This window comes from Hetaerina americana, unplaced genomic scaffold, assembly GCF_022747635.1.
Source record: "Hetaerina americana unplaced genomic scaffold, ioHetAmer1.1.p SCAF_3, whole genome shotgun sequence".
Lineage (NCBI taxonomy): Eukaryota > Metazoa > Arthropoda > Insecta > Odonata > Calopterygidae > Hetaerina > Hetaerina americana.
The window spans coordinates 65,923,446-65,941,537 of NW_027286874.1; the positions used below are offsets into that span (position 1 = coordinate 65,923,446).

The 18,092-nt window shown below is 31.6% G+C and overlaps 1 protein-coding gene across 1 annotated transcript in view; it reads right to left on the reverse strand.

Moving 5' to 3' along the window:
* The window catches only part of SLO2 (slowpoke 2), a 180,610-nt gene that overhangs the window by 4,584 nt on the left and 157,934 nt on the right, over nt 1-18,092 (reverse strand). Inside the window, exons 21-24 of the mRNA XM_071587132.1 lie at nt 7,236-7,421; nt 5,977-6,108; nt 5,521-5,619; nt 374-579 (exon numbers count right to left, since the gene is read on the reverse strand). Coding sequence (XP_071443233.1) covers nt 374-579; nt 5,521-5,619; nt 5,977-6,108; nt 7,236-7,421 — 623 coding nt within the window. The remainder of the gene's footprint in view (nt 1-373; nt 580-5,520; nt 5,620-5,976; nt 6,109-7,235; nt 7,422-18,092) is intronic.

Below are 18,092 nucleotides of genomic sequence, written 5' to 3' on the forward strand. Positions count from 1 at the left end.
TTTCCCAGGAAGATGTGGTACCTAAAAGGTCACATAGCTTGAGTGAAACTGAGGGTTCTCAGGGGCATCACTTGGTATTGAACCTGGGCCCTCTGGTCAATAGCCCAGTCAGACTACCCGATCAACTAATTTAAGTGACTACAATGATAAATGAATTTGAGCAAATTTTGGAAAATAAATATTGTTTTTTATATAATATATTGATTAATGTTCCCATCTAAGTATCTCAGAAAAATTTTACTCTGGAACTTTTTAAAAATGAAGTGTTTGGGTGTCCTCCCTATAATTTGTGTTAACTGGTTTCTACTACAGTACAAATGCATGCACCTTAGTTTTTACAATGAAATAGAATGATAAAGATTGATTTACTGACATGATATCACCTTCCTCAAGTTTAAGGTCACAACTGGGGTTGATAATGACATAGGATAGATTGCTCCTCTTCTCACTGACATCATCATATTCAACACTTGGCAGTGAAAGTGATTCCATTCTTGAGCGTACTAGATTTGCAATCTCAGCACGTTCTATCATTTGTGCATGGTTGTCTCTTGCCTCATCTAAAAGATTCACTGAATACTGTGAAGTAAAAATAACAGAATTGCATACATTTCATAAGAGATGGTCAAAATATTTATCATCTAGACAAATGTTTATTCTCTTCTTAAACTATATCATACTTAATTCTTACTAGACCAAAAAAAACATTTGAAATGATTAACTACCATACCCTTGTATATGGTAAATTAGAACGAGATTTGCTGCATTTCCGTAACATGATCAATGTGTCCTTTTGCACACAGTATAATATTATGTACTTGACGTAGCCTTGATGCATGCTGGAAGCCCAGTGACAAGGAATTCATTAAATTTAATGTCTTAAATTGAGGAAACCTGAATTGAAATTCATCTTCACATATTCATGATACCTGTATTTTAAATTTCTGGTACCAAAACTTTGCTTTTCTATTAAATTGCTCTTAATGTCAAATTGGGTCTCTACCTTCACGAAATATCTATCTCATGGCTCAGTACAAAACTTTGGTGTTTGGTGTGTAGATGCTTGGATGAATAAAGAAGGTATATTAAGCTCAATTTATATGCTTCTAGATTCAACCTCTGTGTATATGGTGAAGTAATAAAACATAATGCCTGATATTTTACTAAAGAGACTTCTAAATATGCATTAATTATTGTGGTTTTAATAACAAAGAGAGATGAAATCTCACAAACAAAATCTTTGAATCAAGACCTCTTTAATTTTGCATACTAATTATATGAAGTAATGGGAGAGAATTCAGAAGCAATTTCTTTAGTTACTTATTTGGTCCAAATGTTTTCATAATTGAAATTGGTGCTTTGTAATTATGAGGGCTGCTCAATAAAGTATGGTCACAAATTTTTTAACTTGCATAATTAATTACATGAAACTACAATTTTTTTGGTTTGCTGTTAGCTTAATGTGTAATTTAGATGTGGTAGAGGTTTTATTTATTTGAATCAAGTAATATCTCAGCAGCAGCTGTTGCAATTTGAAACAAATTCAGTTTGCCTATGCCTGCTCCTGACGATTACAAACTTTTAATGAAGGTGTTTATTCACATTGAGGAACAGGAAAAAGTTACATGGGGATTTGGATCTGGATTATAGGAGCATGAGGAACTCACTTAGATAGTTTCAATGGAAGTTTCATGGAACCCACTGTGCAAAAACAGATCAGATCTGGAATTTTTCTGCTATCACCTTATGGGTGACTAACATTTACTGAAAATTTCATATTTCTGAAAGCGCTCTTCATGTTACTTAATGATTTTCTCTCTCAATGGCAGCAGTAGTGTTAATGCATACTTCCATTACAACAGAGACTGAAGCTCCCAGTCTACATTCCATTAATATTGATTTCTCTCTTTAAATTTACTGAGTAATCTTTCAGCTCTTCTATAGGTAAGAAAAGACTTTCCATCAACCTTCTCTGGGACCACATACATGTAGGCCTCAGCTTTGTTTAGGCAAAACCAAAACTTTAATGCAGTGTTGCATGTTTCCTCCATCTTTGCCTTAGTCAAACTGAACATACTTCAGCTTGCAATAGCTGCTGCTGATACAATACTAAAGTCAAACCAATGAAACTTATACCACACATATAGGTTTTTTCTCATTCACTCAGGTTCCTCACATATACCTGTATATGACACATTTAGCTCAGAAAAGTAGCTTATATTTCATTTTTGGACACTAATTTATGGGAATGAAAATGTCTGATCATTCTTTATTGAACAATACTTATCTATAGATACATAAGCAACAGAAGAGGTGGTCCACAACTGCTACGAAAATCATCCACAAAGTTATTTTCACTTAAGGCTAACCATTATGCCTTGGAATGCTAAAAAATCTCATCCTCTAACCATTAAATAGCAAGCCAATTTAAGATGACATTTTTGACTAAAAAAGTGCATTTGGCCAGGAAATGTGGTATTATCATTTTCATTTCAATAGCTCCTCTCCCAAAAACATCAAATAATCCCTTGGCACCACCATGCTAACTGATCAGAGTATTCACACTGATGCCATGCTTTTCAAGAAAATGGAAATGGCTGCTATAGGCCACCTGTGCATATCTGTCATAAATTCATTGAATGCCTTTTCACAAAATCCTGTTGATTTAACTCTTTAACATTCCCTCATCTTTCTTTTCCCCCATTAACACAAAATGATTTTTTGAAACATTTCCCCAACTTCAAATCTTTTTGATATCCTCCATAACTACCAAATAACCTGCCTCCAAATAATCTCTTCTGAAATCTCCTTCCTCTTCATCTTCTTCCTGGCTGAATTTCCCAGTCTGTACTTATTATCAATATGGAATGTTACATACCACTGTATGCTTTTGCTTTTTTTTCCAATTTGTCATGCACCCAAAGGCCTTGTACTTTTGGATTATATGAATAAAATATAAAACATGAAAAAACCTGGTTGAAGAGGATCAGTTTACTTCTCTTGGATACATAGTTGAGCTGTCCTATAAAAGCATTATATTTTGGCTTCTCTGGTAGTTCATGTAAAAGCTCTAACACAATGATGATAAGAAATTGGAATTGGCTTTGATTTGCTTTGGTATAAGAAATACAACCTATCTAATAATGCAAAGAATAAAAATGATAGGGGGATGGTCTAGTATGCTGATTAGGATATTAACATTAGGTGTAGCTATAAATTTAATGGATGAAAGTAATATTTTAATACGATGGAATAAGTTTGGTATGGCACCAACAAGGAAAGTTTCTCGATAATAATTGTAAATGAAGCATGAAACTCAAATTCTTTAACACCATGTGCTTGAGAGGCAACTGAACTAGGCGTTATCAGATAGACAATTAAATTTGGAAATATCAAACATGCATTTGCAACGAATATGGTACATACCAATCGTGCTAAGTAGATGATATGATATTTGTGTAAATGATACTAAGCTTCTGAGTAGTGCATTCGGGTGTAAAATTAGACGGAATAGAATTTATCAGGCAGCTCAAAAAAACCTTCTCTCACAGGACATAGCTAAAATGTGGGTTGACTGGAGGAGAAAAATGAACCAAGGCATTTGGGCTACATTTGAGAAAGAGGGTAGAAATTCTGCTTCTCATGATAATCACTATTATATATTGATTTTATTTATAAATTGATTAATATTTTCGTTGTATTTATTGTAAAAATAATTAATTGGGAGGACTTTGTTTCATAATAAGGTAGATATTCCAAATGATGATTTTCACTAGTGCCATAAAGCTTAATATTTTCCAAATGACTGCATGATCATTCCTTATTATGATTGGAAAAATGAGAAAATGGAAAAGTTAGAGATACAGGCATTGGGAGGCCCTATTTTTTTTGAGTACTGAGCTTAAATAGGCTTATGTCCATAAATAAAAAAAATCAGATTTTTAAATCAAATGTGTGACTGTAAAAACTGTGACTCCCTCGTATGGCACACTCTTCCAGATACAATCAGGCAAATTGAAATAGTGACATACAGAATGAAAGTTAAAATGTATTTTGTTTCATAATTAATTAATACAAGCTCAAGTTTAGTTTTTAACAGTTAATTAAAGTAAAGATACATATGAAATTCCATGCATGGTAAATTATCTGTGTTATTTGATAAGGTAAAAGTGTATTATAGATATTTAAATAGACATACAATGAAGAAAACCATTTTGGGGCTGACAGTTAAGCCCTCGAGAATAACACAAAGCATAAAGATTACAATATTCGTGTTGTTCAGAGTATTTTTAAAATAAAAATAAGCATAACAGATTATTAATATATACAATCTCATTATTGACAATGATAGACTCATTGGCAATATTAAGAATCATTGCTTCTTAGACATGCATTCTTAGAGTGAGGAATGTTTTTAATCAAATAGGTGTTAGGTAGGTACTTCTTTTTAATTATGTCAGAAGATAAAACACTCAAAATTGTACCACAACATACTTTTAAAAGTACATATTTGTCAATTGTTTTTAAATAGCCATGGCTGACAATAAAATAAATAAAATGCAATAAATAAATCCTCAAATGCCATTCAAAAGCAGCTCCAAACAAGTAAAGGTTATTTGAAGACATTTTTATGTATGTATGAATGCACATAAAAGCTTCCTTTAAAAGAGAAAGTAAATAAAATAAGCAGAAAGATGAAAAATCAAGGCAGGTCCTCATCAAATTACCGAGATAAATTCAAATAATTATACATTATACATAGGTTCCATTTCACAAAAAGCACCATTTTAATGAATGATTTTTCAAAAATTCATATTGTTTAAGCAAAATTATCCTTTAACATTGTTAAGTAACAATATAGCTGGCCTTAAAATTGCAGAATAATTTTTTCACATGATAAAAATGATGATTCAATGAGGAGCAAGCTATTCATTATCAGGCAGTCTTGTGCAATATGCATTGTGCAAAAAAGAGGTGAAAAAATTATGTGAATCAAATAAGCAATTGAATTACAGTTGTGCATTAAGGTATCATTAAGGAAGCAATCAATATTTGTCAAATCTATGCATTGTAGGTGCAGTTTTTGATGAAATAAAGCAGAGAAAAGGAATAATGACCAAATGACCACTTATTGATATTTTTTAGTTTGATATTGAATCTTGGTGAACTACTAAAAGATGCTTAGTAAAAGAAAAGACACAATTCAATATATTTTCAATTACATTTTTTAAAAGATCAATGTTGCATTTTACAAAAATTCTAAGATTAATAAAATTGATTGCAAATTTTTCAAATAAAACTGTATCTTTTTGTGGCAAAGGTGAAATTTGTATCAGAGTAATTATGTGAAAGTTTGTTCTGATCTGAACAATAATATTTATTGTGCAGCTAGTTAAATGTTTGAATGACAATTGAAGATTTTTTTATGCAAACCTAACATATAATAGTACATTCTGAAAACCCTTGCCATGAAAAAAATACTTATTTTCCAAATTACAAATCAGCCAGCATTTTACTTACCATTGAACCAAATTGGCCCGAGCAACGGAGACAATTTGTGCTTTCTGATTTCGTTTTGTGCATGACCCCGTAGCTGTCTTTGACTTTTCCTTGGTTAGGCTTGAACAAAAACAAAATAATCAAAACAATCCAAAAGCCATGCAGTTTAATATTATGGACTCAAACATAAAAGCTTATCAATTCTAATTCTCTGCAACAGACTAATTTCATGCATTCTTGCTTTTTCAGTATTTTCTACTATGTATAGTGTTTAACTCGTGAAACCTTTCTGAAAAACAGGATGCTTTAATAATATTGTACAGCTATATTAATATCCTAAAATGCTATAAACATGCATCAATTACAAGAAGTAATACATGTGGTACCTAGATATGGTAGAAAACAATCAATTTTTAATGTTAATTTTTAGTTGAAAATTTAATAAGAATATAAAGAAACATTCCCATTATTTCTTACATGTGAAGAATCACAAGCTAATGTATCTTGTGTCCTATAAATTCCAATTGGGATTTCACATGTAGTTGAGCAGAGTTTTTGATATAATCTTCCATAGGTTCTAATCCACATGTCATCCTTGGTGATTTTCATCTAAAAGAGAATATTATAAACTTAAAATTCACATACTTGAATAATTAATTGCTTGAAAAAGATTACTAATCAGATGATTAAACATTGCAAGGGATAAAATGTTGGGACAATTGTTGGTGAAAAATTTTCACATGAAGTAAATAACATTATGTGGTAATCAGTTTCAAAGGAATGCAATGAAAGTTAAGAGAATATCTGTGGCAAATAAAAACGTCTGTATACATAGGTACTTTTGGGCAGAGGACACAATGGATGGTAAATCTATTTACTTATGCTGAATCATTTACATTAAAGAAGTTAAGCTTGAATTTACTTATCAGTTAAAATCCTCATCCAAAATTATAATAAATCAGTGAATTATGAGGACTATGGAATCATGGGTTTCATTTCCCATAATGCAATACTAGCACTAAAGATCATTGTCAGAGGACTGAAAAAAATGATTGAGGGTTTTTTTGCTCAAATGAACAGTTAGTGTTTAGTAAGGAGATGTGAATGCACATATATATGCCACGATAAAAATACCAGGATCAGTCTGCATAAGAAGGAGTAATGGATAAAGAATCATGGTGTGCAATGATAGTCAGGGTAATGAGACATGGTTGACCATGTTGATATGATTCATTTAGTACAAATGCAGAGAAATTTATAGGAAAGCATGGAAAATAGTGAAAGTGGAAATAAAAATTGGCAGCCAGCTGATTAAATTACACCTCGTCACATTATTTCAAGTCAATTACACTACCTATTACAACAGTGGCTGATTATTTTGACATCACCTTCTGTTCTGCTACTCAAATTTACATGAGAAACTATGCAGGTGGCAAACATTTGCAGGCAACTTCATAATATCATGCAGTATATATGCCTGTGCCCTAATTTGATCTCAAATAAAAATTAAAGGTAAAAGTTCAATTAATGCCTCTTGAATAAGGAAATAATGAAGCACAGAGATACTTAAATTCATTCTCAATTTGTAATGCCTAGAAGATAAATTAGCCCTAAAAAAATGGAACAACAAAATTTGAAATGGCCAAAACACTGACAAAATAAACGCGCTATCAAATTTACACAATGGACCATGAAAAATGAACTGATAACTGGGAATCTTGAATAATTGTCATTACCGATGTCAAAAATCCTGATCCAGGGGCCTGATCAACTCCAAGTAAAAGGCGGACAAATGTAATAACATAGTCTTTTACAAATGCCTGATATAACAAAGTATCAAGCATACTAGCACTAAAAACACTCCCTGCTGCAAATGGTAACCGGAACATATAAGAGATGTGTGACCCTCTCTCCTTTTCTCTCTGAAAAGAAAACACCATTTCAGTTTATTCCTTCAAAATATGTGCAAAATAATGTTCAAGAGCAATACTTTTTATACAAGACTACTATTTATCATTCATACAATTTCCTCTACACATTCCTTTATTGTTGTATCTATTTTATAATATTTGTATTACTTTAAACTTACACTCAGAAGACCAATGAATACATGTGTACCTCTGTATATTTCAATACCTTAATATAATTAGGACAAAATGAAAACATATGAGTGCACTAAACACTGTATCCCTGGTTCTACTGAACCCTCTTGAATTGCACTCTCCTTGCTCTTTTTGTATTCTGGGAGTATTTTTTATCATTATTATATATGTCTATATTGATTTGAATATGTTCAATAAATGCATGTAATATGTGAGTGTCCAATGCTGTATCCATGTTAAGAGCTTTGGAAAGAATGTTGGTGATTCATAGTCAGTATAATGAATGATTTGTGAGTGACTTAATGAACTATTCCTGAGGATATTTGAGTATAGAGTCACATCGGCTCTGGCTTTCAATCAATTAACATAATTATTTAAATATTAAAAAAATAAACTTCAAGTAATAGTTGGGGCTTAATCTCTAAATAATAAAAATAAATTCACGAATAAATTATTTTTGCAAATGCCAAGTGGGCATAACTGAAGAAAAACTTTCTCTGAAAAAGGCATTCAGTACGATACACTGAACAGGCTGTCATTTGGTCTCTTTTGATTATATTAGCAGAATAGTTTCCATACAGCAGCGTCTTGTTCATTATACAGAATAGATACTGTTCGTATGGATTCTTCTGTTCTTAGTTTATTGAAATTCTGGTAGGACATTATTAAAGTAAGCATATTACATTAATATTCAAGGGTGATTAGATTAAATAAGTATATAATGGTACAATCCCACAAAACTGCCAAAAGAATTTGATTTAGAGGCAAAAAAATGCTCCCAGTGAATAAAAATTTGGAAAATCATATTTTAAGGAGTACCTTCTCATCATGGAACAAAATGAATTCATAGACAATGCTGCCTCTTCCATGAAAGGACCCTCATAGTAGTTGAGTCATCAAGAATTTTGTCAACATTCTCTATACTAGAAAATATTACTAGGTATGATTGACAATAATAGTAAATTTGACTCTTACATCAATGAAACTTTTGAGCAACACAATTTTGAGCGGCATCAGCTACAGGAAGGCAAACCCTTCAAACAAATCTCACCAATTGGCATTACTTGATCAAGATTTGCAAACATAAAGAGATTGAACCAAACTATAATCTGAAAGAAAATATACTTCTGGAAAAGATTGTACTCGGGGTAAAAAACTCTTCAATATGAAAAACCCTTTAGAAAAGAGACTTCACTGAGATTGACCATATTAAACACAAAGTCCAGCACCGTAATGTGTGTTTTGTGGTTGCTCAAACTTTAATTTAAATTCCATGCAAAGACAAAGAAATGTGGTGATAAAGAGTATGGATTTAAAAAAATATGTGATTGCACGGAATATAATAAGCGAGGGCCATGCCACAATAGTAGAAAAACCTGAAAGTGAGATTCAAATTATACAATGGGAAACAAGGCTTGGGCCATAGGATGGAAAGAGTTCAAAATGCAGGATCCTAAATTATTTATTTGTAATCTGTAGAGGCCAGAGAGGGAACGCTATAGAATGCAACAGCATTAGTGATGCATCAGAATTAGTGTTGCATATAAATAGTGTTTTGCCAATAAATGCTTTTGTTTATATGGCTAAAGAAAATCTAATGAATATTTGGCTTATGGCTTTAAGAATTAAGCGTAAACGGGTCTCAGTGAATTTGAATACTGAAAAAAGTTAATGTTGAAAGTCAGTGGTTTTCAGCAATATATATGGAGTTGGATTGAGGTGATGGGAGAGGCAACTGCCCCTTCTTGTAAATAAATATCAATTAGTGCAATATCTTGATCTGTCTGATTGAATTGAGCAATTACTCCAGTACCAAGAACTGATCCATACTACTAGTGAAGTAAGAATGCAAATGGGTGCAAAAAGGTTTGTTGCAATCAAAAATTTTCAGAAGGGTTTCATCTGTCATGAAAAGTTTAGAGCCAAGTGATAAATCACAGACATGTTGTCCACACTTCATCTGGAATTTGCAGGTATATTTTGTTTTGGTTTAAGCAATGCTTCAGATTTATTTCAAGGTGAGTTTGAAAAAATGTTGTTGATCTTGAAAATGTCAATGCACATTGTGATCATAAGACTATGACAGGTACAACTGAGAGAAAGCATGATCAAGCAGCCAATCATCATTGACAATAAATTAAACAAAGATAAATCAAAATGCAAATAACATGAGGTAAGATATATGAACCAGATGTTGTCCAGCATTTGGAATGACAGTCAATCCAGTAGTAGCACTCAAGCTTGTAAAGCCAGTCAATAAGGAGAGATTGTAGACAATTAATGGTGCCTACAATTATGTGAAGTGATATTTTTCAGAAGTAGAAAATTGGTAATGCATCCATTATCTAAAGTTAAATGGAAAATGGCATTGGATACTATTCCATGAGGAAGCATGCCAAAATGTTAAAGAAGTTACCATTAAGGCACCTGCTTTGTTTCAATTTGATTCCACAAAAAATGAGTTTGCTTTATAAGTACTGTACTTTATGAGTAGAAAGATGCTTCATAAAATGGGACTGGGGGTGATATGTTTCTTCAAGAAGGCAAGGACAACATTTAAAAGATGACAGCCTTTGGTTCATGTACATTTAATGACTATGAGCTATAAACCAATGTTAAAATATAAAAGAACTCTTGATGCCCACTTCAGCATCCAGTATTTTATTATTTTATCCATATGGCATGCATATGTGGAAAACTATGAACCAAATTACTGGCCCATTTAGATAGTACTGTGATTTTTTGGATTATTAGTACAAATTAATTTAAACCAGCATATTTCACAGATAGCATTTCATGGGAAAAAAGGATTATCACATTCCAAAATTGGCTACTATCATAAGGTTCATTCATCATAAATATCCCAGGAATCCATGACAGCATGCCATGGTATGCTGGAAAAAGTACTAACCCTTAGCCCATAAGACAGAGATCAATTTTAGTTCACAATTTTGAGCGAAAGAAGTATGCACTATGGGCCAGAAAATAAGGTAGTTGTCATTACACAAAAACTTTGTTATAAAATTAGCTCTTTTAAGCTATGTATGGCTGAAACTAACTTTTGAAGTATTTAGTCCATGATAAAAAACCTGCCTGAAGAATGTTTCCATTTTATTTACCTGCTATCTCTGTATAATCTAATAAATACCATTTTGATTGAAAATCATTGTAACAGTGTCCAAATTCATACCCATGAGTAGGAAAATGGAAGTTTAAATTCAGAAAGAAATTTTAAATGAAATAATTCTTTTATCAATAATTACTAAATATAATGATGAATGAAATAAGATACCTGGGAACTCCAGACCATTTAATTTATCAAGTGATACCTTACATATAGAAGCAAGAATGGCATTCCATGAGCATAACAAGCATAGACTGTAGCCATTGAATCTCAACCACAGAAGACACTGCTACAAGCATATCAGTTCCCAAAGCTAAAAAACTGTTTATGGCTTGGCTGAAAGTGTGCAACAATGCCAAACATGCAAAACAATTCATGCCTCTTATTCAAAAACAGTCAGATGTCATATTCAGTTCCACGACTTTGGTTTAACAATGATGGAGCTGAATGTCTACAGTATGTTGGTATTCATATGTATTTATGGCAGACTTTTCCTAATTGTATTGATACTTGCCCTTTAGCTAATAAGAATGTCAAATCTATAAATGATGGCATGCAATGAGATCTTACAAATTTTATTTAACCACGAACTCTAGTACCAGATAATGTCATTTATGACAATGTAAGCCACATTATATAAGTAAGTACCTTGCCACACATCAATTATCCCTCATAAGAGCAATAGGATGGAATATAAGGCTGCGAGTTAGAGTAAAATATCGTTAAATTGGGAAAGATGGTGTAAATTCTCATGAATATGTTATAGAAGTAATGACACCCCACTTGTCAACCTGAAATGCTATTCTTCTCTGAATCTACAAATTACATGACAAGGTCACAACAAAAAAATATAATTAAAATTCAGATTTGTAAAAAATTGAGGAACCCCGAATATATTAATGAATCCATTAGGAATAGGGCATAATCTATTGAGACAAAATATTATCTCCTATTTAAAAAAAAACACAGAATCAATAAAAACAAATGACATTTTTAAAAATAGATATATACATGATTTTATCCCAAAATGGTACATAGGCATGCCAACAAGGAAAACCAAAGAGAAATTTAAAAAATACCGTCAGGGAATCAGTAAATGATCAGATAGATGCTTGTAGCCAATATGAAATAAACCATCAGGCTGTGTGGCAAAAACCAATGGCACTTCTAAATCTTCAAGGAAAAGATGTTTGGACATAGTTTTTGTCATGCCATCTCCACTCATTTAACATATTTTAAAAATAAACTAAAGTAATTCGAGTGATAAAAATGCTGATGACAACAATTCCCCAATTCCAAGTTTGAAAATAGTGAAGAAATTATTATTAATATAGCAATGAAAAATCCATGACATAGAAGACAAATTTGGACTTTGATGAAGCTATAACAATTTAAAAATATTGTGTTTTACCAAGAGAATTTCAAATTTTCAACATTGAACTGAGAATAAACAGGAAAAATAAAAACAATTGAAAACCACATCACCAGTTTGGTGGATTAATTAAAATTTTAGCTAGGCAGGATTTAAATCTAAGAAAAATCAATTGGATACTTATGAGACATTTATGTTAATTTATCATTGACTTTTGAATATATTCTTTATGAATTTCTTTATAGATTTCATTTACATGTTCCTTTAGTATTCAGATTTAAAGCTAAGATAAAAAAAAAAAATTGTCACCAGAGCTGTGATCCCATATACTACAGATATTATGATATTGTATCATGATACCATGAGTAATCATGATTCCATGACCTGAGACTATTTGAACTACTACATCGTGCAGTTGGATACAATATGTTAATGGAAAATAATCATGAAATAATGCCGGTGGGAAAAATTTAAGCATAAGCAAATATGCCATTGTGGCCAGAATCTGGTTTAGTCAATTAAAATATTGCAATATCCTCAAGCTTTAAGGAAAGAACAAATTGAAGAAAAATATATAAACTTATATTAAATCACATTATTCAATTTTCAATTAACAGAGGGCATATAAATCCTGAAATTTGAGCAAATGATCAGATATACAGATACATAAATACTTTGGTAAATTAATCATAGTTCTGTGAAGAAAGTAAATAAATATTGGCAATAGAACTGCACTGGTGCCTTCTCCTGCCTTTTCTAAATCTACCTACCTACAATATATAATAACCAACCTCAAAAAGAACTGTACACATGTAATAATATTAAATATGAATCTGCACCAATCCAGTAGGACTGTTGTTTAACAAGTTACAAATTTGAGGTTTATGAGAAGAAATGTCTATAAACCTGAATAAAGAAACACTAATAGATCATTTGTGAATAAAACATAAGTTGTGTGGATTGGATTTTCAGTCCAATAGTACTAGAATAATAATGGCACAGATAGTCAAAACTTACATACACTGAGAGAATTATATAATAGGTTGCAAGTGTCATGCTTATGTAAAAAAACTAAAATAAAACACCATTCTAGTTCTATAGTAAGATGTAAAATTTTACCACTCCTGTGCAGAAAGGAAATTTGCCAAAAGAAAAATTTATCTCTAGCAATTTGACGGCATATGTGAATAAATACATGCAGACTGATGTGGGGACATACAATTCACAGAAGTATATATTTTTTCCTAAAAAATGTCACACCATAAGATAGTGTATTCTCTGAAAAAACAAACATAAAGTGAAGTAAAAGCTAAAAAATATCTGGAATTTCAAGTAAATTAAACCTGCCAGGGCGTGAAAATATTTAGAATTGATAATTTGGGTGGATTTTTCCCAGGTATATATGGAAAACTTTTCAAGGCACAAGAATACAACATTAACCATCTCTAATACTGTATAATTCTGATCAAAATGGGGGTAGCTAAACTTGTGATGAGAATTATGAAACCATCTATACAAACTGTTTTGTTGGACTTGGACTTGAGCAAAGAACTATTGCAGAGACATTTAATACTGTTGCAACTCCCATCAACAAAACTGGAATACGTTCTGCATGTGGTGAAACTTTAACTATGGATTGGTAAACCACTGCAAAATTTGAAAACTTCAAAGTTATTGGATTGGTAATTTTTGACAATGCATCATCTTAGAATTGAATGAAGTACCCTAAAGGTAAAAAGAGGATGCTTACAATAATTTGATTCTGAAGTAGCCTTTGAGTGGTTGTAAATTGCCATCCTCTTTGGTAATTATTTGTTGATAACCTACGCAAATAGTAATGATTCCCGAGTTTTTGTTGATTTTCATGCCAATAGTCATGCTAGTGCTTGGATATATATTGTGTCTGTCATGAACCACATGAAGTAATTGAGGAAATTTGATATTAATGAGATTCCTGGCCCTGTCAATATTTTTGCTATTCTACTTAATCATTTTACCTTCTCCTTAATCCTTACTCCATTACCTTAAACAACCTCTTTGTCTAGTTAAATTAACTTGTAAAACTAGCTTTGTAGTTACTATCTTTAAAACGAGCAATAAGATTTTGCCAAAAATTATAGAACAATTTACATTGAAACTTTAACCGGTAAAGTTTTGAAAAATTTTCTAATGGCATGATCTCTCCACAGCTGGAGTGTATTATAGCTCCTAAGCAACATGAATTTCAAACTGGCTGCTCTGTTTTTACAAAATTGTTAATCTATGTTGGATCTCTAAATGAAAAACTGTTGGTTTAGATCATTGCATTTTTTCTTGACTGGCTGGTTACATGAGTATTTTACAGACTGTGAAAGTTGAATTGCATATCCACCTGAGTTACAACTAGGTTGCCTCAGTCTCTCACCTGGGCTCACAGATTTAATTTTTGATTAATGATAATGCTCACTGTTTCATTGATGTACTTTTATATGCTGGTCGCTGACAAATTTATAGAATTATCGATTCAGATATTGGCTTTCTGAAACTTCAACCCAAATTCCCTGGTTGGATAGTGTTCACAAAACAAATTTAGCTAAACCTATTCAAATGTAATAGGAACATTTGTTATTGTTATAGGCTAATTTCCTATCCATACTCAATTTATGATATTGATTTAGAAAGAATTACTGAGATTAGAAATCATGGTCATTATTGGACACATCTAATCTACAAATTATATATTACTTGCAGCTCCTAAAGCATGAGAATATGAATTGGTATTTGACATCATTAATACCAGGAATTGCAAGAGCATTGAATTAAGGGGATATTTATACTGTTCACTAAAAAAAACCAGTTATCCAGCTGAAGGTTGATTTCAAAGGTGAGGATTGAGCTCACTCAAAAGACTAAGTCAATTGGTGATTGAAATTCACTCATTATGTTAAGGGGGCCAGTTTCTTTCTCCATGCTGTTGATGGTTTCTCAGGAAGATCTGGTATCTGAAAAATCACACAGCTTGGATAAAACTGCCCAGAGGCATATCCTGGAATTTAATCTGGGCCATCTGATCAGTAGTCCAATGCCCTACCCCTGGACTACCACGTCCCCCCTTCAGACCTCACATTGAATGTACTTGTACTATATGGTCTTCTTATCAGAGTAAATTATAGTGCTTAACTTTCTATTGAGAAATTAATCCTCGATAGAAAGGTCAATATTATAAATATATAATGTTTATTTTTATTTATAGTGCTTAAATTTGAATGTATTCAAAATTCTCAATCATAGGTCTCTTCATCTGGGGAATGTTATACTCTGAAATCATTATAGTGATATGCCTCATTCTAATGTTCTTACTGACCAAAAATTTGGGATCTTAAATCAATGTAAAACCATTCAAGAGCTTGTTATTCAATTCAAAATTATCAGTCATGTATTCTAATGCCATATTATTTGTTTTTGGTTCAGTTTTGTGTGTCATATTATAATAATAGATGTTTTGATACATTATCGTTTATGCTACACTATCAAGCTATATGTATAACTGACCTATCTGTTGCTTGGATCTATTTGCTAACTTGTATACAAATGTAAAGTCGACTGATATTTTAAATACCTCTTTGAAAAATTAATAATCTAAGAACAGGAGTGTAACTCCTTCCCTTTATAAATAAATGGTTTCTATTATTTTATATTTTATCTATTGTTACTACTCAGTAAGGTGTATTAGTGTTATTTCCCTAAGAATGTTGTTTCTTTATGTAACTGTGTAAGTGGGTTTCGCTTATATATGTTGTTAAATAAATTTGAGGTGATTTGAAAGTTTTGGGAGTATACTTTAGAGATTAGAGAGCACGTGATATGGAGATTTTTATTCGTGGATTGCAGATAAATGATTATAAAAGAGAGAAATAAGAGGAAAATATATGTGACAGAATAAACCTATATGAAGAAAGATGGTGGTATAGGAACAATCACAGGAGACAGAGAAGGAAGAAGTGAATGTGAAGATCCAGATGATGAAGAGGAAAACAATTAAATTATAAGAATAATAAATAAACAATTAAATAATAAGAACTGGAACACATAATGTGATGGCTGTTCAATAATTGAAAACATTTAATGAGAACTGAATTCCATCTAGGGATAACAGCAAACATATCTTAAATGGAATCTGATATTGAAAATTTTCTTGAACAGCAAAGGCTATAAACACTTGAAATATAATGGAATATTGTCATAAACAAATAAAGTGCACAGTACATAGGTACTTATTGCACTGAAAATGGAATACTAATGAGTTGCCATGTAGCTGATTTATACTATGTTTTAGAGGCTTGAGAAAGAAATTTAAAAGAGAGAAGTTGAAAGATCCAAATATTTTCCTTGGTATGGAGGTAACAAAAACATTTTGCTACTGAAGAGGTACACTAATAATAACATATTTGAAATGTTGAGATAAAAATTGAAAAATGAAATAATTCATCATTTTAACATGAAAGAAATGGTGGTGATATTCTCTTCTAGGAATTTAGTTGGCAGTTTGCTGTACTTGTCTAGTAAAACAACACCTGATATGACTCAATACTGAAACAGGGGGAAACACAATGACTGACTTCCAGATTTCCACAAGAACATGAGTGCACTTGAAAAGGAAAAAAAACTATGAATTCAATGCAATAGACCAGGCTGAACTTTGGCTGCTCACACTGACTCAGATTGTGTAAATTATGTCAAATCTAAAAATGTAAGGTAAAAAGGTGTAAAAATGCTTATGACCTGGTCTTTTGCAATCCCCCATATACAGATATTCCTAAAAATAACCGATTTCAGTTCTCTCCATTGCAAAGCAAAATGTACTACAACTGTGGGTGATGTGAAGGGAATGATGTAATACATAAAGACACTGGTTGAGGTTTTTACAGAATATATTCCACCTGTTTCCTTGGATACTTTAGTTACCCTAAAGAAGGCAGAGTAACTAAATTGTTGTATTAGTACAATTGATATCAGATATTTTATTTCTAAAAAGGTGGTAGAGAAGAAATGAATACATCATGAATTGTCATCCTGCAGTATCATACTCAGTGGAATTAATTTAAAATATAAGCTAGATATTCATTTAGTTTCTGGGTCATAAAAACCTGATGATGTGAAACATTTCAAAGAAATAAACCCCCTTATTATATCATATGTGCAATAAATTCAGTTTAAAACATTGAATTACGTTTAGAGAGGGGATTGAATGCAAATTTCTAATTCCTTTTGTGTACTAATTTCTTTGAAATCTTAAATATTAGAGTATTGAATGTACTGTAAATCTTTTAACATTGGTACCATATTTTCTTAATATGTCTGAACAATAAGTCCTTCAGAAAGACATATTTTCAGATATTATCATGAAATTGAGTCCTGACTTATCAAATTTCTATAATATCTGGGACACAGATATACCTGTTCACTGATGTGGCCACAGGGTATATAAATTACTTTTGTTATGGCTGTACCAAGATAGCTCACCTCACATACGAGTAAGTGAACATTAGAATTCAAAAATGTATTCTACAAGTGAGCACTTCAACTGAACAAAATAAAACTATTTTTGAAAAAGATAAAGAGAAATATTGTTTAAAAGTATTATCTTCAAAGGTATTTAAAAAAAAATATATAAATGATTGCCAAAAAGTGAAAATGAGATATTTTCTTCTTTTTGTCATTATTTATGCTCAAAAGTGGAGCTATATTGTCTGAGTTGGAACATTATTTTGGATACTCAAAACTATTCTAGTTCCAAGCTTCCTCATAATAGACTATGTTCATGTCATTCTGAAACCATGTTATATCTTTAACATTTATTATTTTCTCTCAAGGTAACACCCAAATACATAGACTACTTAACCTGGAGTTAGCTTGAGAGACTCTCATTGAGAGACATTGACTCATGTCCTTACATGATTGTGTATAAGGAAACCAAAATTAAATGCAGATACATTTTTCTAGCGCTATAATATCT